Source organism: Panthera tigris, chromosome B1 (assembly GCF_018350195.1).
Source record: "Panthera tigris isolate Pti1 chromosome B1, P.tigris_Pti1_mat1.1, whole genome shotgun sequence".
Lineage (NCBI taxonomy): Eukaryota > Metazoa > Chordata > Mammalia > Carnivora > Felidae > Panthera > Panthera tigris.
Genome location: NC_056663.1, coordinates 42,966,483 through 42,990,743, shown reverse-complemented (window position 1 = coordinate 42,990,743; position 24,261 = coordinate 42,966,483). Strand labels below are relative to the sequence as shown.

The 24,261-nt window shown below is 33.3% G+C and overlaps 1 protein-coding gene across 6 annotated transcripts in view; it reads left to right on the top strand.

Moving 5' to 3' along the window:
* The window catches only part of ADAM2 (ADAM metallopeptidase domain 2), a 134,459-nt gene that overhangs the window by 91,537 nt on the left and 18,661 nt on the right, over positions 1 to 24,261 (top strand). For all 6 annotated transcript variants that reach the window (XR_006216641.1, XM_042983401.1, XM_007097058.2 and 3 more), the window contains 2 exons: positions 6,988 to 7,093; positions 21,900 to 22,083. Coding sequence is in view for 5 of the 6 variants with exons in the window: in XM_042983401.1 (XP_042839335.1) it covers positions 6,988 to 7,093; positions 21,900 to 22,083 (290 nt within the window). In the remaining variant the exon portion in view is untranslated. The remainder of the gene's footprint in view (positions 1 to 6,987; positions 7,094 to 21,899; positions 22,084 to 24,261) is intronic.

Sequence of the window (24,261 nt, the reverse complement as noted above, 5' to 3'; positions counted from 1 at the left end):
ATTTGTATGTTTGTTTGGAAAGATATCTATTTATATCATTCATCTATTTTTTAATTGTTAAATTCATGTTAAATTCATTTTCTTTTGTTGTCTAAATTATGTCATCACTTTTCTGATGGCCTCCTCTGAAATGCAAAGTTTTAATTTTGATTAGGTTCAATTTATTTATTTTTTTTGTATGTGCTTGTGATTTTGGTGTTATATCTAACAAAGCATTGCTTAATTCAAGGTCCTGATTTGTTTTTCCTGGGAGTTTTATACCTTTTCCTCTTAAATTTGGGTCTATAATCCATTTTCAGTTAATTTTGTATATGGTGTGAAAAATGGTTCAACTTAATTCTTTTAGCATGTGGATACCCAGTTATCTCAGCATCACTGTTGAAAAGATGATTATTCACCCATTTAAGTAACTTGACATCTTTGCTAAAAAAATCACTTGATTGGAAAACAATTTATTTCTAGACTGTTAATTCTACTCCATTGATCTATACATCTATATTCTTATGTCAGTAGCACACTGTCTTGATTACTGTAGCCCTGTAGTTTACAAATCAAATGTGAGTAATCCAACTTTTTCTATCTTTTTAAGATTATTTTGGATATCCTGGGACTCTTGCATTTCTTAAATTTCAGAATCAACTTGACAATTTCTGAAAAAAAGTCAGCTGGAATTTTGATAGTAATTGTGCTGAATTACACATCAATTTGAGGTGTAATGTTATATTAACTATGTTATAGCTTAGAATCCATGAACATGGGATGTCTTTCCAATTATTTTTATTGTATTCAGCTAATTTTAATTAAATGTTTTATAGTTTTGTAATTATCAGTATACAAGCTCTACACTTATTTTGTTAAATATATTTCTTGATATTTTATTCTTTTTGATGCTATTATGTATAGGATTTTTTAAAAATTTCATTATTCATTACTAGTGTGGAGATATAAATTGACTTTGAATATTGAACCTTTATCCTGCAAAATTGCTAAAATTCTTTATTAGTTCCCATAATTATTTTTAATAGATAGCTAGGATTTCTATATATCATAAAATGTCTTAGGAAAATGGATATATTTTAATTTCTTAGTTTACAATCTATATGCCTTTTATTTTTTCTTCTTGGCTTTTTTTCCTGACTAGTATTTCCAATATAATATTGAGTAGAAGTACTCAGGGCATATATTATGATTTGTTCCTTATCTTAGGGGTTGAACTTTGAGTTTTTCATTAGTATGGATGATATTAACCATGGTTTTTTCATAATCCTCTTTATTAGGTTAAGGAAGTTCCATTTCAGTTTCCCTGTTTGTTAAGGTTGCTGGGTTTTTTTTTTCCTTAAATCAAGAGTAAAATGCTAGGTTTTCCAGTCCTTTTTCTGTGTCTATTAAGTGATTTTTTTTGGTCTTTTAGTTTATTGATATGGTGCATTACACTAATGTCTAGCCTTGTATTTCTGGAAGAGATACCACTTGGTCAAGTTGTGTTATCATTTTTATATTGATAGTTATGGATTCTTGGTATATGCTTGAGATTTTTTTCTTATTTTTATTGTGAAAAAATATACATGACATAAAACTTACCATTTTTACTGTTTTACAATTCACTGTCATTTTACAATTCACATTACTTTGCAAATATCACCATCATCCATCCCCAGAACGTTTTTCACTTTTCCAAACTGAAAATCCATATCTATCAAAGTTGATTTCACTGTTGATTTTCATGTGTAACTGTTTTTAACACTTTTATCTATATTTTCTTTTGTTGCCAATGCTTTTGGCATTATATCCAAGAAATAATTGCTAAATCCAATGTCAAAAAACTTTTCCTCTCTATTTTCTTCTAAGAGTTTTATAGTTTTTCGCATAATGTGTAGAGAAATTGAATTGCTATGTTGTACACCTAAAAGCAATGTAACATTGTGTGCAACTATACACAAATAAAAAAATTAAAGTTTTTATTTAAATTCCAGTTGTTAATATACAGTGTAATACTAGTTTCAGGTGTACAATTTAGTGATTCAACACACACATACAATACCCAGTGCTCATCAAAACAAGTGCACTCCTTAATCCTCAGCATATCTAAGAAAACGTTTTATGTTTGTAGCTCTTATATTTATGTGTCTAATCCATTTCATGTTAATTTTAGAATATCCTGTAAGGTAAGGGTTCAAGTTCATTCTTTTGCATGTGTATAATCAGTTTTCTTAACACCAATTGTCGAAAAGACTGTCCTTTCCTATTGAATGGTTTTGGCACACTTATAAAAATCATTAGACATATATGGAAGGATTTGCTTCTAGGGTGGCTATTTTAGTCTGTTGGTGTATATATCCGTATGTTAGTATACCAGTGTACATGGTTTTGAATACTGTAGCTTTTGTGGTAAGTTTTGAAATCAGGAAGTATGAGACCTCCAAGTTTTTTCTCCATTTTTAAGATTATTTTGACAATTTCAGGACCTTGAAACTCCATACGAATTTTAAGATGGGTTTTTCTATTTCCGCAGAGATACATTGTTGGAGTTTTAATAGGTTTGCATTGAAGCTGTAGCTCACTTTGGATGATATTGCCGTCTTAATATTTTTCCTCCAAGTCATAAATATAGGATAGCTTTCCATTTTTGTGCTTTCTTTAATTTTCTTCAGCAGCACATTGTGGATTTCATTGTATAAATTTTACTTCACTTTGGTTAATTTTACTTGTAAGTATTTTTTCTTTTTGATGCACTGATTAATAAAATTGTTTACTTAGGTTTCTTTTGGGAATTTTCATTGCTAATTATAGAAATGCAATTGATGCCTTAATTTTTGTATCCTTAAACTTTGCTGAATTTATTTATTAGTTGTGTGAATGTGTGTGTGTGTGTGTGTGTGTGTGTGTAAAATCCTTAGAATTTTCTTTATGTATACAATCATGGCAACTATGAGCAGAGATAATTTAACTTTTTCTGTTCCAATTTAAGTTCCTATCATTTCTTTTACTTGCCTCTTGCTTTAGACTAGGACTTCTACTAAAATCTGGCATCCTTGTGTTGCTCCTTGTCATTAGAAGAAAAGCTTTCAATTTTTCACCACTGAGTATTATATTAACTGTGTTTTTTATAGGTGGCTTCTACTATATTGAAGGACTTTCTTTCTACTTCTAGTTAGTTAAGTGTTTTTATCATTAAAATGCATCAAGTTTTGCTTCTTGTGTATCAATTGACATGATCATGTGTTTTTTCCCCTTTATTCTGCTATTTTGGTATATAACATCATCCTTGTATTCCAGGAACAAATCTTACTTGGTAATAGAATATGCTAATGGTTTTGCTAATAATGCTTTAATATGCTCTAGATTTCAGTTTACTGGCATTTTATTATTCATCACTGTAGATTTTTTTAAAAGTTTGTGTTTAAATTCCAGTTAGTTAATATACAGTGTAATATTAGTTTCAGGTGTAAAATATGGTGACTCAACACTTCCATACAACAATGAGTGCTCATCACAATTGCACTCCTTAATCCCCATCACCTATTTAACCCCCCCCCCCCACCTACCTCCCCTCAGGTAACCATCAGTTTGTTCTCTACAGTTCAGTTTGTTCTTGGCTTTCCTCTCTCTTTTATTTCCCTCATGTTCATTTGTTTTGTTTCCTAATTCTGTAGATTTCTTGAAATTTTTATGTCTATATTTGTGAGAGATATTGTTCTAACATTTTTTCTTTTTGAACTGTCTTGTGTTGTTTTAATAATCAAGTCACATTGAATGACACAAAAAGCATTCCTTACTCATAGTTTTGGGAACAATCTGCAATGTATTATATTGTCTGAAAATTTTGGAGAATTTACCGGTGAAGTCATCCACACTCAGCCTTTTCATTGTGGGAAATTTCCTGATTAATAATTCAAATTTGCCAGCTTTGTTGATCTTTTCAAAGAACCAAATTTTGGTTTTGTTGATTTTCTCTGTCACTTGTGTCTTTTTTATTTTATCATTTTCTTCTCTAATTCCTATTAGTTCTTTCCTTCTGTTCCTTTTATATTTAGAATACTTTTTTTCAATATCTTAAGATAAAATTCTAGGTTATTAATTTGAAATATTTCTTTCCTATTTTAAGCATTTACAGATATCAATTTCCAAATAGTGATTTCAATGTTTTTCATAAATTTCTGTATGTCATGTTTTTATTCCTATTCATGTTAAGTATTTTCTAATTTCCCATGAGATTTTTTTTTTCTTTGATGCTTTGGTTATTTAGGAGTGTGGTTTTTAATTACCATGTTTGTACATTCCCTAATGTACTTTTATTATTGATTTTTAATTTAATTCCATTGTATTCAGAAAACATAATTGAGTATTCAGAGAACATAATTCATATGATTTCATTTCTTCTCAAATTATTTAGACTGTTTTGGCCTCACATATGACCATTTTGGAGAATTTCCAAATGCATGGAGAAGAATATGTATCCTGCTCTTGTTGGATAGAGTGTTCTATAGATATGTTGTGGCTAGTTCATTTGTAGTGTTGTTCTAATTTTGTATTTCCTTCTTGATCTTCTATTTCTTCTGTCCATTATTGACAGTTGACAGAATGTCAGCTATTATTTTTACCTACTTCTTCCTTCAAGTCTGCCAGTTTTTATTTAATAGATTTTGGTGCTTTGTTCCTAGGGGATATGTTTGTAATATTTTCTGTAATATTTCTTCATGCGTTGACAATCTTATTGTAAAAATTCTTTGGTTGTCTTTAGTAACAGTTTTTTTTCTTATACTTTGTGTGTGTGTGTGTGTGTGTGTGTGTGATGTTTCTATAACCATTCCAACTCTCAGTATTATTGTTCTGGGTTTTGTATTCCTTCATGATTGTGGATTTCCATGTCTGGTGTGGTGTCTCTCTCTGCCTCTCCTACTGGATTCTATGAGAGTTTTCTCCTTTGTCCAATGTGTAAGAGTTGCTTAGTTAGTTTTTAGTTTTTTGAGATGAAATTTTTCCATATCTAGCTGCAGATTTGGTATGTCTATGGGAGGAAGTGACTTCAGAATCTTCTTATGTTGCCATCCTGAAATGGAAACTCTATCCCTATTCACATTTTAAAGATGTTACTTTATTGTCATATTGTTTCCATATTTTCTAAAGAAAATCTGTCAAATTGTGTCTCTTTTCTCTTTAAGCCATCAAGATCTTCTTTGTTTTTTAGCAGTCTTCATGTCATATGTTTGGGTGTATTTGTGTATGTGTGTGTTTAATTCTTCTTAGTGTTCTGTGAGTTTTTAGGAACACTGGTGTAAATCCTGTATTATCATACGGATTTTCTTAAAATTTCAAATTATATTCAATAACCTCTCCATAATTATTTCAATTTCTTTTTGGTATTTTTCTTCTTGCATGCTTATATCTTTGTAATTTATACAATGTATCATGTTCTCTTAACTATTTTAATATAGGTAGATATTTTTATATTTTTTCTTGAATGAAAAGACACATTTCTAGTTAAATTTTTTCTTTGTCTTTAATTTTTGCCTTTTGAAGCCCTGCTTTCAGTCTAAAATGCTTATTTTTTTACACAGATACTACTATTATCCATCTTTTTCTTCTGTTAAGTGTATGAAATGAGGAACTAATCATTTTTTTTTTTTTTTTTTTTTTTATTTTTATTTTTGGGACAGAGAGAGACAGAGCATGAACGGGGGAGGGGCAGAGAGAGAGGGAGACACAGAATCGGAAACAGGCTCCAGGCTCTGAGCCATCAGCCCAGAGCCTGACGCGGGGCTCGAACTCACGGACCGCGAGATCGTGACCTGGCTGAAGTCGGACGCTTAACCGACTGTGCCACCCAGGCGCCCCTGGAACTAATCATTTTAATTAAATCAGAAAGTGATATGTATTAAGTTTTGGTTAGAGATTAAATAACGTTCAGTCTATCTAGTTTACTGTTGTTTTTATGGCCATAACTCTTTAGGGTTTTCAACTGAGAATTGGTATATTTACTGAGACTCCTTACCTTAGCAACTATGTAACCACAACACAGAAACTGCAGAAAAATCCACACTGCTTTATGGAAGTCTTCTTATATTTTAATCTCCTGCTCTTCACACATTTAGAAGCAGGAAGGATCCTTGAGGCAGGGAATAAAGTATATGTTGAGACCTCTTGAGTCTCTAATTTTGTCACTATAACTATGAAGATCCTTCAACCTTGGCCTATTTTTATGTCCACCAAATGGCCTGCTTCCCTAGCTAAGCAATAATTTTGACTTCTCACCCATAACCAGGTTTAAAATGACCTCTGGGATAAAATAAACTGCTTATTTCCAGTTTACTAGAGCCTGTGGGAGTTTCAGCTGAGATCCAGATTTGTACCTGTGGATCCTCTTTTGGTGTGCCATTTTTCTTCAGCACCATAATGCAGTGGTTAAATCTTCCTATCAAAGATTTTTGATTTCATCCTTCAGCTACAATAGAACTAATGGATGCTATAATAAATAAGATCCATTGGTTGGATTTTATGAGAATTGAACATATTGTGTGCATGGATTGGATAGTAAATGTAAAAACTGAGACTCCAGGATTTTTTTCTAAGAAAAATATGAAAATAGTTTTCTAAGAAAAATTAGAAAATATTTTTCTAAGAAAAATATGAAAAAATAAAATATTAGTTAGTGGTTTGCCTTGAAATGATATTTATATAAGTTAGGTTATTGACCAATAAGTCAACTTTTAAAGTTTCTTATACATTTATAGATATCTAGACTTATTAAAAATTAGAAGATAAACTGCACACCATGGTTAATTTTAAGATATCTTTTTGGCAAAAGTGCTTTCAATTTTTAAATATTTCATTGAAATTATTTTGTGTGATCTTAAATCTAGTTTTTTTTTCAATATGTGTTATGAGTGTATTTTGTATATTTTAAACCATATCAGAATTTTAAATATACTCATAAATTATTTTAAATTAACATAAGCTCAATATGACTAAACACACATTTTTTTCCAGGTGCAGATTTTGGTCCTGAAGAGTGTTATGCTCACCTTAATTCTAAGACCGATCAATCTGGGAACTGCGGTTCAGGTCCTTCAGGATACATACAGTGTAAAACTAAGTATGCTTTAAGAAATCTGTCTGAGAAACTCTATTTATTGCCTTAAATTAGAAAATACAACTAGATAATTAAGCTTATGAGTAATCAAAATATTACCTGCCCATGAAGTTAGACTATATTCAGTCAGTTATAAATGTCTTTAATACAGAATATCTGCACTACTTTTTCTCATACATCCCATTATCCCTTTTATTGTCCCGCAGAGTGTTTACTTTACATATATAGATACATTGATAACGTTAGTTAGAAGGACTGGTCATTTCTATTTTGCACGTTGTCATTTTAACTTTACAAAGTATGAGCATTCTTACAGTGATGAAAAGAAAATGTATGAATTTTTACTATCCGGTAAGTAAAGGACTGTGTTTAAGACCATGTGCTCTACAGCCATGCACCTTGGTGTCAAATCCTAATAGAACTGGCTTACCTTCTTGTGTGAACTTGGATATGTGCTTCATGTTTCTGATATGCCAAATATGAATAGTAATTCCACCAACACCATTGGGTTACCATTACTATATATATTAGAACCAGAATGTTACTGCTCTTATAATATTTTATTTTGATATGATTTCAAATTTGGTTTGATAGTAAAAGTAAAAATTCTGTAAAACATTTCTAGTTTGCATGAATCATACAGAGCCTCCCCATATACCTTCACCCAGGTTTACCAATTATTTACTTTTGCCCATTTGCTTTATCCTTCTATTTTTTCAACTCTCTTCTCTCCTCTCTTCAAAATGATTTTCCTAAACCATTTGAAAGAATATCGAAAACTATGCTTCTTTACCCATAAAAAAAATCATGTGTGTTTCCTGGGAACAAAGATATTTTCTTACATAGCTATAGTGTAGCTATAAAGCCATGTTTCACATTAGAACTTCTGGGGCCCTTAGGTGGCTCAGCCAGTTAAACGTCTGACTCTTGACTTTGGCTCAGGTCATGAACTCACAGTCTGTGAGTTCAAGCCCCAGCCAGCATCAGGCTCTGTGCTGACAGTGCAGAGTCAGTTTAGGATCATCTCTCTCTCCCTCCCCCCTCCCCCACTCACTCTGTCTCTGTCTCTCTCAAAATAACTAAATAAACTTAAAAAAAAAACCTTCTTTAATTGTCTTAGGGAAGTATTTATGTCTATTTTGTCTTTTTCAGGAACAAATCCAGAGTCATATATTTGTTTGTATTTAGTCATAATGTATTTTTAATCTTTAATCTAGATATTTTCTTTGTTTTAATTTTTTTCTTTTCTGTAGTTTTTTTTTAATGCTACAGAGTAATTGTTTTAAAGATGTCCTTCAATTTGGCTTTGGTGGATATTTTTCATAGATTCATGCTATACGTTTTGGCATGCTTATTACTGAAGTGATATGTATGCCCTAGTATAATTTTTTAAAAGTACACGGAATTTTTTCTCAGTCTTGTCTATTTTAGGTTAAATTATATTGAGAACATGGACATATTCTGTTCCTCTTCAAACTTTACTTCACTAGGCTTAAAATTCATTGATGATTTCTAATTCCATTATTTACTCTGCCTGTAAGCTAGAAATGTACAGTAGGGAGAAGTATTCCCTTCTCTATATTTATTTATTTGTTTATCTATGTGTTTATTTATATTGGTTCAGACTCAGCAATTGTTATTTTATTCAATAGTATAGAATACTTTACTGTTATTATTTATTGTGGTTCTTTTTCAAATTGTCTCAGTTTTGGCCACTGAGAGTCTCTTTTAATTGGCCACAGTGTTTGATAGGACTCTAAGAACTTCCAGATTTTGGGGGTGTGGCTCAGTTGGTTAAGCGTCTGACTCTTGGTTTCAGTACAGGTCATGATCTTATGATTTCCTGAGTTCGAGCCCCACATCTGCTCTGTGCTGATAATGCTGCCTGCTTGGGATTCTCTGTCTCCCTCTCTCTGCCCCTCCTCCACTCATGCTGTTTCTGTCTCTCTCAAAGTCAATAATAAATAAACTCAAAAAAAAAAAAAGAACTTTCACATTTTTCTAGCACAAAATATTCTAGGCTCCTGTTATGCTTTTCCTGCCCCTAATCTGTATTTAGCTATTTATCCAAGTAGCCTATATTCCTTTTAGTAGAGAATAATATTAAAAAAATAAATATCTGGGCAACAGATGTGCTTATTTCCACTATTTTTTATTACCTCTGCACCTTCTCAGTCAACAGACCTAGAACATACATGTAATATATGCACATACATGTATCATACAATTATTTATTTGCTCCTTTATATCTCTGCATTTAAAACATGAACTTACAGTGATTATTTCTGATTATACACCATAAAGTACATTTTAGTACATTTCTCATATGTTCAAACTCAAATATGCAGAAGTTATTCATTAAAAATCATGTATAAAAATTGCATTTACTGACTAAAGAAAACCTTCTAGTGATTATGATTGTATTTTCCTTTAATCATTGATCATTTTTATATTAGCTGCTATACAGTGCTTCTCTGTTAATTATGATATTTGAATCATATTGATATTGGTATCTAGGCATTTATTTGCTCCTTGGCTATGTCTTATTTCTTTTGGCACGTATACATTTTTTTTTACTTTATATTGGATACTATGAATAATACATAATGGAAATTTTTCATTCATTTATGCTTCCTGAAAGCAATAGAGTTTTGTTGTGGAAGGGATTTAACATAGCTGAACTCACACTATAAACAATACCCTTCTGTGAGTTGCAGTTGAAATACTGTTTATTTCTTTATGCCTCTTAAGATGCTTTTTATGAACTCCCTGGAGTCTTCACTGTACATGCTGAGTTCAGTGGTCAGACAAGATTTATGGTGAAGTTTATGCACACTTCAGTGCTGAGCTCCTTTTAATTTCTGGGCACCTAATTGACATGAGGCCCATTTTTAGTTCTGCCATCTGATTATTTAAGCTAAGAGATGTTGGATATATCCCAATTCACAATATCTCTTGATATAGTTCCCATTGTTAAAGCTCAATTATCATACAATTGTTCCCTTTCTGGTTACATTACAGGGCCTTTCTCTCTCTCTCTCTCTCTCCCTCTCTTTCTCCCTTTCTCTCTCTCTTCCTCTCTCCCTGTGTGTGTGTGTGTGTGTGTGTGTGTGTGTGTGTTTCAATTAGAATTCCACCCTTACTGGAATCCTTAGTTTATTACATGCAGCAATCAGTGAAACTATCCACTACGAGAAACGGTGGGGCATCTTGGTTCCAGAGTTTGAGAGAGTTTTTATAGAATTTGGGTTTGTTTTAAGTGATTTTCAATTGGGTTTGAGGAAGTGGATCTTTCTTCTGAATTTGATGCTTTCAGAAAGTAAAGGTATGATTGAGTATCTCAATAAATCTTACATATGAAGAAGAAAGATTGGAGAGAAGTTAAGCTGTAACTGATAATGAAGCAACAGCCACTCATATTAGCTGGATGAGACGGATGTTTGATAATTTTGTTGTTTGGAAAATGTTTATGTTTTGTCTCTCTATGTTCATTCATAATTTATGGAGCAGGTCTGTCTTTTCTTGATGCATCATGACCACAGAGTGACTTGGCTTAAAGTTGATATTCCTAAAATTGCTTATATTCAACAGTTAAGCAGAAGATCTAGCTGTAAGTACAAGTCAGTTTGCATTAACTCTAATACTTTTCTGTTAATATCTTCACCTGAATGTCAGAGGATGCTTTTCGCTTTTTCATTTCCCTTTTTTGCCCAAAGGCAGACAAAGTCAGGCCATAGAAAATTGCTCCAAGTTACCTATATTTTTGTCATTGCTAAGATTTTACCGATTAGGAACTTATTTAGAGAATGTGGTATATAGTTGGGCTCATGTTAGTCTCCCCTGTCACTTTTGCTGCAAGATAATTTGTTGAATTCTCTGATGTATCAGTGGCTGTGTGGTAGCATTTAGACCCCCCAAAAGACTCATAAGCCAAATAAAAATTTTATGGCATAATATTTGCTAATATTTGTAATATGCTCACATTGATACAACAGACATAATTTTCAGGATATCCGTTTTGTTAAAATGCTGCATATACCTTAAATAACGTAGTGATAACTCTACAGTATATAATTCATTTACTTTTGTTATTTTTAAAAAATGTTTACTTATTTTTGAGAGAGAGAGAGAAACAGAGAGAGAGCATGCATGCAAGTGGGGGAGGGGCAGAGACGAGGACAGAGGGTCCCAGGTGGGCTCTGTACTGACAGCAGAGAGCCTGATGTGTGGCTTGAACTCAAGATGACCTGGGAGATCACCTCTTGAGTTGAAGTCTGACGCTCACCTGACTGAGCCACCCAGGCGCCCTACTTTTGTTAATTAATCTAACTTTAGCTTTTGAATTCTTAAGTTTTAAAATGTTTTCATTTAAATTCAAGTTAGTTAACATACATTATAATATTAGTTTCAGGTGATTCAGTACTTACATACAACACTCGGTGCTCAACACAAGTGTACTCCAAAATCCCCATCACCTATTTAACCCATCCCCCATCCACCTCCATTCTGGTAACCATCAGTTTGTTCTCTATAGTTAAGAGTTTGTTTCTTAGTTTTCCTCTCTCTTTTTTTGCCCTATATATATTTTTTTGTTTCCTAGTTTGCACATACGAATGAAATCATGTGGTATTTGCCTTTCTCTGACTAACTGATTTCACTTAGCATAATAATCTCTAGCTCCATCCATGTCATTAAAAATGGCAAGATTTCATTCTTTTTATGGCTGAATAGTATTCCATTGCGTTTTGATGTCCACATATTCCTTATCCATTCATCAATCGATGGACACTTGGGCTGTTTCCATAATTTGGCTACTGTGGATAATGCTGCTGTCAACATTGAGGTGTATGTATCCCTTTGAATCAGTATTTCTGTATTCTTTGGGTAAATACCTAGTAGTGTGATTGTTATATCATAGGGTAGTTCTATTTTTAACTTTTTGAGGAACGTCCATACTGTTCTCCAGAGTGGCTGCACCAGTTTGCGTACCAACCAGCAGTGCAAATGGATCCCCTTTTTTCCACATCCTTGCCAACACCTGTTGTTTCTTGTGTTGTTGATCTGAGCCATTCTGACAGGTGTGAGGTGATATCCATTGTAGTTTTGATGTCCTTGATGATGACTGATGTTGAGCATTTTTTCATGTGTCTATTGGCCATCTGTATGTCTTCCTTGGAAAAATGTTTATTCATGTCTTCTGCCATTTTTTAACTGCACTAACAGCACAGAGCCTGACATGGGGCTCAATCTCACAAACCATGAGAACATGACCTGAGCCAAAATCAAAATTCAGATGTTCAAATGACTAAGCTATGCAGGTGCCCCTCTGTTCAGTTCTATTGATCTGTGTGTGTGTGTGTGTGTGTGTGTGTGTGTGTGTTTTGTGTGTGTGTGCCGGTACCATGCTGTCTTGATCACTACAGCTTTGTAATGTAACTGGAAGTCTGGAATTGTGATGCTCCCAGATTTTCTTCTCTTTTTCAAGATTGCTCTGGCTACTCAGGGTCTTTTGTGGTTCCCTACAAACTTTAGGATTGTTTTTTCTAGGGCTGTGAAAAATGATGTTGACACTTTGCTAGGGATTGCATTAAATATGTAGATTACTTTGGATAGTATAGACATTTTAACAATATTTATTCTTCTAATCCCAGGAGCATGGAATGTTTTCCATTTCTTTGTATCATGTTCAATTTATTTCATAAGTATTCAATAGTTTTCAGAGGACAGATCTTTTACCTCTTTGGTTAGGTTTATTACTAGTGATCTTATGGTTTTTGTGCAATTGTAAATTGGATTGATTCCTTGATTTCTCTTTCTGCTGTATAGGAATGCAACCGATTTCTGTACATTGATTTTCCTGTAATTTTTTGGTGGAGTCTTTTGGGTTTTCTGAGTATCATGTCACCTGCAAACAGTGGAAGTTTGACTTCTTCCTTGCTGACTTGGATGCCTTTCATGTCTTTTTGTTGTCTGATTGCTGAGGCTAGGTGTCTTGACACTATGTTAAATAACAATGGTGAAAGCTGGCATCTCTGTCTTGTCCCTGACCATAGAGGAAAAGCTCTCAGGTTTTCCCCATTGAAGATGTATATGGTTTTGATTATGTTGAGGTATACTCCCTCTAAAGCTACTTTACTGAGGGATTTTATCATGAATGGATGTTGTACTTTGTCAAATCCTTTTTCTGCACAATTGAAAAGGCCATATGGCACTTTGAAATCTTTTTTTAAAGTTTATTTATTTTGAGAAAGAGAGAGAGAGCCTGAGCAGGGGAAAGGTAGAGAGAGCACGTGAGAGAAAATCCCAACTAAGCTCTGCACTGCTACCATGGAGCCGATCCTGGGGCTCGAATTCACGAACCATGAGATATGACCTGAGTCAAAATCAAGAGTAAGACACTTTACTACAGCCACCCAGACACCCCAAATCTTAGTTTTAAAATAACTCAAAGGTAAATAGGCATTATATTCATGCTTAGTAAATTTTTGGGAGTGTAGATAAACTGATACATGTGTTTAAAAAGAGTTTTTTGTTCTCATTTTTAGTTTCGTATCTAAAAGTATGTAGTTCTAGGCTCTTTGCTACAATGCATTATCCATGTGCAAGAGAAAACTACCCTTTTAAACAGTAGTTAAATGTATGTGAAATGAGATTAATAATACTTTCCCTTTCTACCTCATGTGACTTTTTATAGAATTTAAATTTCATGTTAAACACTTGAAAACATTACTGTTTACCCTTATAAAGTTAAACACTTGAAATACTACGGTTTTACCTTTGTAAAATTTTGCCTGAAGTCCATGTGTAAATATAGCATACTAAAGATAGAGTATATATAAATTCCTTTTGATTATTTTTTTAATCTTCACTTTGCTTGGTTTTATTTGATTTTTAAATGTATGTGGATTATAATAATTGAATGTACTTTAAATGCAAAATTTCATTAATATTTCTATCATGCAAAAATGTTTTCTTTAATCTATACCCCATACAACCTCATCTCAATGATGATAGATAAATGTAGTCTATTAAAAAATTTCATATAAATGGAATGCTACAGTATGCATATTTTGTGTTATACTTAATATTCCGACACAGTTTTCAGATTCAAATAGATCAATCTTCTATTAGATTTTATTTTATTGCTAAGTAATTTTGATTTTCACTGAAAATTACTATATATATGTTAATTAATATGATTAGTTTATTCATTCTTTATTGATGGTCAGTTATATGGTATATATTTTAGCTATTATGAATAAAACTGCTATAAACATTTAAGGTCAGGTCTTTATAGTGTAATATTTTTTCATTTATGTTTGGTAGATACATACATAGTATCATTACTGAGTCCTATAATAAGTTCACATTAACCTTTTTAAGAAATTGCTGATTGTTTTCTAAAGTGGCTGTGTAAATGTACATCTACATTAACAGAATTCAAGAGTTCTAGTTTCTCCACAACGTGTTACTACTTGGTATTATCATTCTTTTTTATTTTAGCCACTCTAGTTGTAACTTGTTTTAATTTACATTTATTTACATTTACACTTATCTAACTTTTGAACATTTTCCCAAGTCCTCTTGTCAATGTGTATCTCTTCCTGTGTGGCGAATTTATTAATTTTTTTTCCATTGTATTTGGAATAGGTTAGTATTCCTACTATTGAGTCTTATCTTTATATCTTTGTATTCTGAATTAATTGTGGATTCACAAGAAGTAGCAAAAATATATATAGAGAAAACAAAGGCCCCATGTACCCTTTAGTTGGTTTCCCCAAGAGGTAACATTTTATATGATTTATATCAAATGTATTTTATCTGTAGTACAATATCAAAACCAGGAAATTGACACTGGTAAATAGACCTTACCCCCCAGATTTCCATCAGTTTTACATGAGTGTGTGTCGGGTGTGTGTGTGTGTGTGTGTGGTGAATTGCCATCTTAAAAATATTGAGTTTTCAATTGATAAATATATAGGATTTCTCAATTTATTTGTTTTCTTTCATTTTTCTCAACCAGATTTATTAGTTTTTTTGTGTTCATATTGCATTTATTTGGGTAAATATATTCTTAAACATTCTACTTTTGAAACTTGTGAATAGAATAGTTTTCTTAATTTCATGTTCACATTGTTCATTGCTGATATATAATAATATTGAAAATGCAAACAAAATTTTTATATTGATCTTTTATATTGTGTGACCTTCCTAAATTCATTTTTTTTTTATCTGAGTTTCTTAGCATTTCCATGTCCAGGATTATTTTATTTTGAATTGTTTATTCTTTTTTAATTAGGATGCTTTTTAATTTGTTTCTTTTGCTTGAAAATGTTGCAGTATAAGTGGAGAAAGAAGAGACTTTTGCTTATTCACAAATTTATTAGAAAAATTAAGCATTAAGTTTATTATTAACTGTATGGGGTTTTTTTTGGGGGGGGGGATGCCTTTTACCAAACTAGGAAAGTGCTCCTGTATTCTTACTTTCTAGAGAGTTTTAAATCTTGAATGGTGGATTAGCACCTGGGTTGCTTAGTTGGTTGAGCATCTGACTTGATTTCAACTCAGGTCATGATCTCAGGGTTGTGGAGTCGAGCCCTGCATCAGCTCCATGCTCAACATGGAGCCTGCTTAAGATTTTCTCTCTTTCCCCTCTGCCCTTCTCCCCCATTCATACTCCCTCTCTCTCTCTCTCTCTCTGAAAAACAAACACCCTCCCTTCCCACCGACCCCTGCCCCTGCCACTGCCTGCCTGCAAAATCCAGAAAATCTTGGGTGGTGGCTGAACTTTTTTCAAATGCTTCTCATCCATCTATTGATATGATTCTGTGTTTTCTGTCCATTATTCTATTGATATTGTATATTACATCAATCGACTTTCAGATGTTAAACCAACTTCCGGTAATGTTTTTGTTATTTACTCTGACAATGTCTGGGTTTTAAAATATGCTTTTTTAATTTATTTATTTTCTGATGCTCTTCTTTTCTTTAGGTAGATCCAATTTTCTGACCCATATCATTTTCCTTATGCCTGAAGAATTTTTTTTTAAACATTTCTTGCAAAACAGGTCTGGGGGCAAAAAACACTATCACTTTTTGTTTGTCTCAGAAAGTCTTTATTTCTCCTTACTTTTGAAGAATAATTCACTGGACACAGAATTCCAAGTTAGATTTTTTTCTTTCAACCCTTAAAACTTCCCTCCACTCTCTTCTTCTTTCATTGTTTTTACGGTAAAGGGATGTTGTATTTCTTATCTTTGTTCTTCTGTAAGTAAGGTATGTGCCCAACCTAGTTGCCTGCAAGATTTTCTCATTGACTTTGGTTTCTTTAGGTGCATGCAACATATTTGTGTGTGTTCTCTGAGTTTCTTGCATTTGTGATTTAATGTCAGTAGTTGTGGAAAGAGCTTGGCTGTTATTTTCTTAAATTTTTTTTCCCTCCATTTTCCTTCTCCTTCTGCAATTTTATTATGAATACGTTACAGTTTTTGATATTGTTCCATAGTTCTTGGATTTTTTTCTGTTATTTTTTACCATTGAGTTTTCATTTAGGAAGTTTCTATTGACCTATCATTGACTTCACTGAGTATTTTGCTGTTTTGACTGAGTTTTATTGATGAGCCCTTGGGGGCCATTCGTAATTTCTGTTACTTTTTTTTTTTATTTTGCAATTATCTTCTTTTCATTCTTATAGATTATTCTGACAATTTCCGTATCTCTGCTGACATTTTCTCTCTGGTAAAACATAATGAACTACTGATGTATGATACAAAATGGATGAACCTTACAAAATTATAATAATTAAAATACACCAGACAAAAATCCTTATGATTTCCCCTATATAAATTTTCCAGAAAAGGTAAATCCATGGAGACAAAAATCAGGTCACTTGTTACTTGGGGATGGTCTCATCAGTAAAAATTGATTCTGAATGCCCACAAAGGAAAATGGACTCCACAGGATTTTGGTGATATTTGCACATAAATATATCCTTAAAATGATTTGATTCATTTTAATCTAAGTAACTTTTTTATCTTAATGAAACTGTGGGAAATTTTGCATGAGAGTTCCTACTCCATGCCTCACTTCCATCCTGAAGCCATACCAACAGGAATGCTTTAGGCAACAAGCTTCCAGCCTTGTGGGCCCTCAGGTCCCCACCACCGAACTGGGGGGGGGCCAGCAGGGAGAACTCTGAGGGGTCTGGGAGGGGCACTTAGGAGACTGCCTGATGCTGCCCTCACCCCCACCCCCACGCTCCCCTCCCAGTAGAGGCTAGAAGACAACATGAAGGCCTAGGGACACTTGGGGGCTGCCCAGTCTCTGTTCCGGGTCAGGGAAATGCTGACCAAGTGGAGTTTTCTAATGAAAACAGATGCCCCCCAAAAAAAGAAAAAAAAAAGAGTTTGGAAGTCATTTCTCTTTTCGTAACAACAACAAACTAAACAACTAAACAAACTGAAATCCATGACTTTTCTTTGACCCATCAGAGAACTGAGGTTGCAGAAAAAACCACCTACATGAATCCCAATAGTTTATTTTTGCTTTTGTTTCCCTTGGCTCAGGAGACATATCTAGTAAGAAGTCTTCATGGGCAATGTCAAAGAGGTTACTGCCTGTGTTCTCTAGCATTTTGATGTTTCTTGTCTCACATTTAGGTCTTTCATCCATTTTGAATTTATTTTTATGTATGGTGTAGAATGTGGTCCAGTCTCATTCTTTTGCATATTGTTGTTCAGTTTACCCAACACTATTTGTTGAAGTGAAGAGACTGTCTTTTTTCCCATGGGATATTCTTTCCTGCTTCTGTGTGTGTGTGTGTGTGTGTGTGCGTGTTCTATTTAGCTGTATTGATCTAAGTGATCTATGTGTGTATTTTTGTACCAGTACCATACTGTCTTGATCACTACAGCTTTGTAATATAACTTGAAGTTTGGAATTGGATGCCTCCAGCTTTTCTTTTCTTTTTTGAGGTTTCTCTGGCTATTCAGCATCTTTTGTGGTCCACACAAATTTTAGGATTGTTTGTTCTAGCTCTGTGAAAAATGATGTTGATAATTTGCTAGGGATTGTATTAAATGTATTGATTGCTTTGGGTAGTATAGACATTTTAATAATATTTGTTCTTCTAACAAATATTATTTTTTCCATTTCTTTGTGTCCTTTACAATTTCTTTCATAAGTATTCCATAGATTATTTCCCTCTTTGGTTAGGTTTATTCCTAGGTATCTTATGGTTTTTGGTGCAATTGTAAATAGGATTGATTCCTTAATTTCCTTTCTGCTGCTTTATCATTGGTGTGTAGAAATGCAACAGATTTCTGTTTTGTATCCTGCTACTTTACTGAATTTGTGTATCAGTTCTAGCAGAGTTTTGATGGATGGAGTCTTTTGGGTTTTTCATGTAGAGTATCGTGTCATCTGCAAATAGTGAAAGTTTGGCTTCTTCCTTTTCAGTTTGGAACCCTTTTATTTCTTTTTGTTGTCTGATTGCTGTGGCTAAGACTTCCAGTACTATGCTAAATAACAATGGTGTGAGTGGACATCCCTGTGTTGTTCCATAGAGGAAAAAAAACTCTCAGGTTTTCCCCATTGGGAAGATATTAACTGGGTTTTTCACAAATGGCCTTGATTATGTTGAGGTATTTTCCCTCTAACCTTACTTTGTTGAGGGTTTTTATCATGAATGGATGTTGTACAGATCCTTTTTCTGCATATATTGAAATGATCAGATGCTTCTTATCCTTTCTTTTATTAACGTAGTGTTTCATTTTGGTCATTTGCAAATATTGAGCCACCTTTGCAACACAGGAATAAATCCCACTTGTTAATGTTGATTTTTAAAAAATGTATTATTGGATTCAGTTTGTTTGTATTTTAATGAGAATTTTGCATCAATTTTGACCAAGGATATTGGCCTATAATTTTCTGTTTTAGTGGTGTCTTTTTCTGGTTTTGATATCAGGGTAATCCTGACCTCATAGAATGAATTTGGAAGTTTTTCTTCCTTTTCTATTTTCTGGAATAGTTTGAGAAGAGTAGACATTAAGTCTTCTTTAAATGTTTTTTTTAGAATTTGCTTATGAAACCATTTGGCCTTGAACTTTTGTTTTTTTGGGAGGGTTTTGATTACTGATTCCATTTCTTTGCAGGTTATCAGTCTATTCAAGTTTACTATTCCTCCATATATGTTTAATATCGTAAGAAGGTTTCCAAGTATTTTGTGGAGTGAGTGGATCATTTTACATTTCCATCAACAGTGTAAAACCTCACCAACATTTGATATTGTAATAACTTTTTATATGCTTGTAGGGTTTTGTTTGTTTGTTTGTCTGTTTTCTTTTGGTCATTCTAAAAAGGCAAAACCATTCTGGTTTCACTTTGAATTTAAGTACTAATTAATGAAATGATCAGTCTTTCATGTGATTATTAGCCTTTTTCATACCTTCTTTGGTAAATTGTCTTGGCAAATCTGTAGCCTATTTTCAAATTGTGGTTTGTTATCATTAAATTGAAAAATAGTTTACATATTCAGAATATAATTTTTATCAGATGTATGAAATGTAAATATTTTCTCTAAATCTATCCCTTTTCTTTCCTTAATGGCATCTTTCAAAGACCAGAAGACTTTAATTTCGATGAAGCCCAATTTATTCATTTATTTTTTTACAGATTATGGTTTTGGTATAGTATCTGAGAAATCTGTGCTCCATTGCCATAATAGTGGTGAAAGCAGAAGTATTTGTTTTGTTCCTGATTAAAGAGTGGTAGCATTCAATCTTTGGACTTTAACCATGATGTTACTAGTTGGTTATTCATACAGCTGTTATCTGTTTGAGGAAGTTCCTTTCTATTCCCACTTTGACTAGATATGTTTATCATGGATCAGTGCTGGATTTTATTAAATGCTATTTCTGTGCCTTTTGAAATAATTATGTGTTCCCTTCCCCTTTATTCTGTGACTTGGCTCTTAGGTATTAACCCAATGATACATTCCTGGGTAAATCCCACTTAGTCATGGTGTATAATCATTTTATGTAATTCTAGATTTGGTTTGCTAATATTCTGTTAAGAATTTTTGTGTCCATATTTATCGTATTGTGGTGTCTTTTCTTTGCTTTGATGTCAGAATACTACTTGCCCATAAAATAAGTTAGAAAATGTTTTATTTTTCTCACTTTCTGTAAATGTTTGTGTAGAATTAGTAATATTTTTCATGTATTTTATAGAATTTATCACTAGAGTCATGTGGCCTTAGGCTTTTCTTTGTAATTAGGGAGCACATTTAGATTCAAGGTAAATTTAGTTTCCACTGCTGTTACTTCTTATCAATCATTCTTAGATCTCTCTAGCATATGCATGTAGCCTCTCTGTCAGCTAGGGATGTGATATAAGGATAGTTTATCACTACCCTTAATGGAGCTATTACTTCCAGGATTGTGTCTTTGATTTTTATCTTATCTGTCACTAACCCCAACTAGGATTTCAATCTCAGACTCATAGTGCTGCTGGTTTTACATTCTTTCCTTACCAAATTTGCTACTTTATTCAGTGTTAATGGGTGAAGTTTTTTGTCCTCTTCACCATATCTAGAACCATTTTGCTGACATTTAATTTAATAGTTTTCATGGCCAGCTCTGACTCTGGTAAAATAACAGCATCAACTGACCTGAGAGGGCATAGGAGCAGATTCAGTAAAGAAGACCACAGTTCCCACTACTCTTGATTTTATGGCAGCTTTTCATAAATACTTCTCACTTTTTTGTTTGTTTTGGTAAGTTTTATAGCCCTGAAATGGTTGTTTTGACAAATTTGCCCAGTTTTATGCTTGTTTGGGGAATAGATGATTTAACTATATCTTCTCTTTCTCATAGCCCCCTCATGTACATTTATCTGTACAATTTTCTTTATTCTGTGTCTAACTTATCACAAAATCTAGCACTGATCCATGATAAATACTCTCACATAACTAGGAATAAAAAGAGACTTCCTCATCTGATAAAGCTATCTGCATTTTGTAGTTTTGCAAGCTTCCATCTAAGATCAATTCCCTTTAGTGTGAAGAACTTGGTGTACATTTTCTTTAGTCCAAGACTGCTGATGATAAATGTTCTCAATTATTGTCTGAAAATACCATATTTCATTTTGAAAGGTATTTTCTCTGCACATAAAATAGGAAGACAGTAGATAGTTTGTTTCTTTTTTGGAATTTGTCATTCAATAATCTGGTTTCCATTGTTTCTGTTGGAAAGTCAGTCTTAAATTGTATTATTACGCTTTTGCTTTTCATGCTTTTTAATATTCTGATTACCTTTATCACTTTTTTTGTGGTTTACAGCACTATCTTTATGATGTATCTTAGTAGTTTTATTTTAATATTTATTGTATATAATGCTTCTTGGATGTGGGATTCAATGTTTTGTCAGTTGGGACCCATCATCCTGAGAGTAGGAATTATGTTTGAAAAATTAAAAAGAAAATCCAAAGAGACTGGTATTTAGAAGAACTTTACCAATTTTTAAAAATGGAATAAGCTTGGAATTGCTTATCTTTAAGAATCAAAAAAGAGTGAAAGAATTACTTTAAAAAAAGTGATCAGGCTAACTTGGAAATGGTTCAAAATTATTAAAACGTTCAGTTATTATTTACAATGCAGGTAAGGCTTTTATATTTTCTTGTTTTACAATTAATTGCATGAATCTTTTTGCAAGACTTCAAATGCTTTACCTAAATCTTTTTGATTTATAAATGATATTCTAATATTTCTTTTTATTGAAGGCTAATGATTTCATTTATGGGTAAATTATAGGGATCTGCAGTGTGGAAAATTAATATGTGAATATAAAAAAGAAGAAATAATTAATATTCCAAATGCCACTGCTGTTTATGCCAACATAAATGGACACATCTGCGTTGCATTGGATTTTCCACATGATTTTATAATTAGCAAAAAGATGTGGGTAAAAGAAGGAACTGTTTGTGGTAATAATAAGGTATGTAGTCTTTTTCCCCAAATAAATTCTTAATATTTTATACTCTATTTTCAAATGCATGTTTAATATTTTTCTCATAATTGAAGTGTGCATTTGATTTCAAAAATAAAAACTTTAAAAATAAGAAAAAACATTTTAAATCTACATTCATGCAGATTATTTTTCTATAAACATTTTATTGGCTATTTAGTACTTTTTTTCATTGATATTAATGTATCTTCACTGAACGGAGAATCGTACTGTTCTTTCACTAGATTTTAAAAAAAATTTTTTTTTAACGTTTATTTATTTTTGAGACAGAGAGACAGAGCACGAACAAGGGAGGGTCAGAGAGAGGGAGACACAGAATCTAAAACGGGCTCCAGGCTCCGAGCTGTCAGCACAGAGCCCGACGCAGGGCTCCAACTCACAGATCGCGAGATCATGACCTGAGCCGAAGTCGGTCGCTCAACCGACTGAGCCACCCAGGCGCCCCTCACTAGATTTTATTAAATTGTCTCATGGTACATAGAGATGTAATTCATGCCATGAATTATCTTTTAATAGATTTACTTGAAAAGAACTGTTAAAATAATATACACTCGTTTTAGTGATGAAAATAATAAAAATGAGATAAAAGCAAAATCATTCAAATGCATATATATGAGATGTGACTACTTTCCATGTTCATGGACCTTCCAACAACTATTTATATACCCATACAAACAATTGTGAAATACTTAGTATACTAACTATATTTTATATATATGTGATACTTGAATTTTTTTCTTCCAATATCTTATCTAAACTCAAGTTAACATATAGTGTCATATTGGTTAACATACAACATGATCTTACATGTAGAAAGCCATAAACATTACACAGAGATACACGCACTATATTAGAATTAATAAATTCAGCAAAGTTGTAGGATACAAAATCAGGACATAAAAATCAGTGAGTGGAATCTCTACATAGTAAAGGTGAACATTCTGAAAAGGGAATTATGTTATCAGCTCCACTTATAACACCAATAAGAATAAAATACTTAGGAATTAACTTAATAAAGGAAGTAAAAGGCTTGTACACCGAAAACTATAGCTAACATATAGTGTCATATTGGTTAACATATAGTGTCATATAGTTAACATATAGTGTCATATTGGTTTCAAGTGTAGGATTTAGTGATTCATCACTTGTATATGCAGTGCTCATCATCACAAGTGTCCTCCTAAATGCCCATCACCATTTAGCTCATTCCCCCACCTACTTCCCCCTCACCCTCTTCCCTTCCATCAACACTGTTCTCTTTTTGCTTCCCTTCCCTTATGTTCATCGCTTTTGTTTCTTAAATTCCACATATGAGTGAAATCATATGGGCCATCTGGGGCTACTCTGGGCTTGGGTTGGATCAGATCAGGAGTTTCCTAGAGATGTGGTAACACCAAACTGTAGGGCACTTTCCTTCTGTTGTCTCTGGAGAAGGTTGGTGGGCAGGGCCTATAGTCAGACCAGATGCCTGTCCCTAGTCCACTGTTGAGGCTGCAGTGGCACTGGTGCGTGTGATTATTTGGCACTCTTCCCAGGGCAAGAGTCATGTTAGAGTGGTGCTGGCCACTACTGGGGCAACTTGCACACTGTTTGTGGCACTACTTTAGATGAATATGGCCAAAGGCATATTGGAGGCAAATATTTGTAGAAGAACTCAGGGGGAGGGTTAGCAAGGTTTGTGTGGGCCTGCTGTGGTGGACAGGCTATGTCTGCAGGAGAATGCAGGGGCAGGGTGGCCTACTAGCAAACTAGATGGAATGTTGATGCTGTGCTGTTTCACACAGGTGTCTGTGTGTCTAGTGTGTGGGGCAGAGAAGAGAAATAGTGCCCTCCAGCTCCTTTGTTCCTGGAAAAGTCTCCCCAAGATCCCTCTCTTCCGGCTCAGACTCAGAGATTAGTAAACAAATCTCCCTCTCATATACCCCATATACACTGCTGCTTCTGTGCTCCATCTCCACGGGGCTGTTTGTTGTGCTGTTTCTTTAAGGGCTCAAGTTTCAATCACCTTTCCTGGCTCTCCCAGAGCCAAGCCCAGTGATTTTTAAAGTTCCAGGCATTAAGCCTCACTGATTGTAAGAACTTGTGAAATTATGCCCTTCTGGTTTTCAAAGCCAGATGTTATAAGGATTTGACTTTCTCATGTGAGTT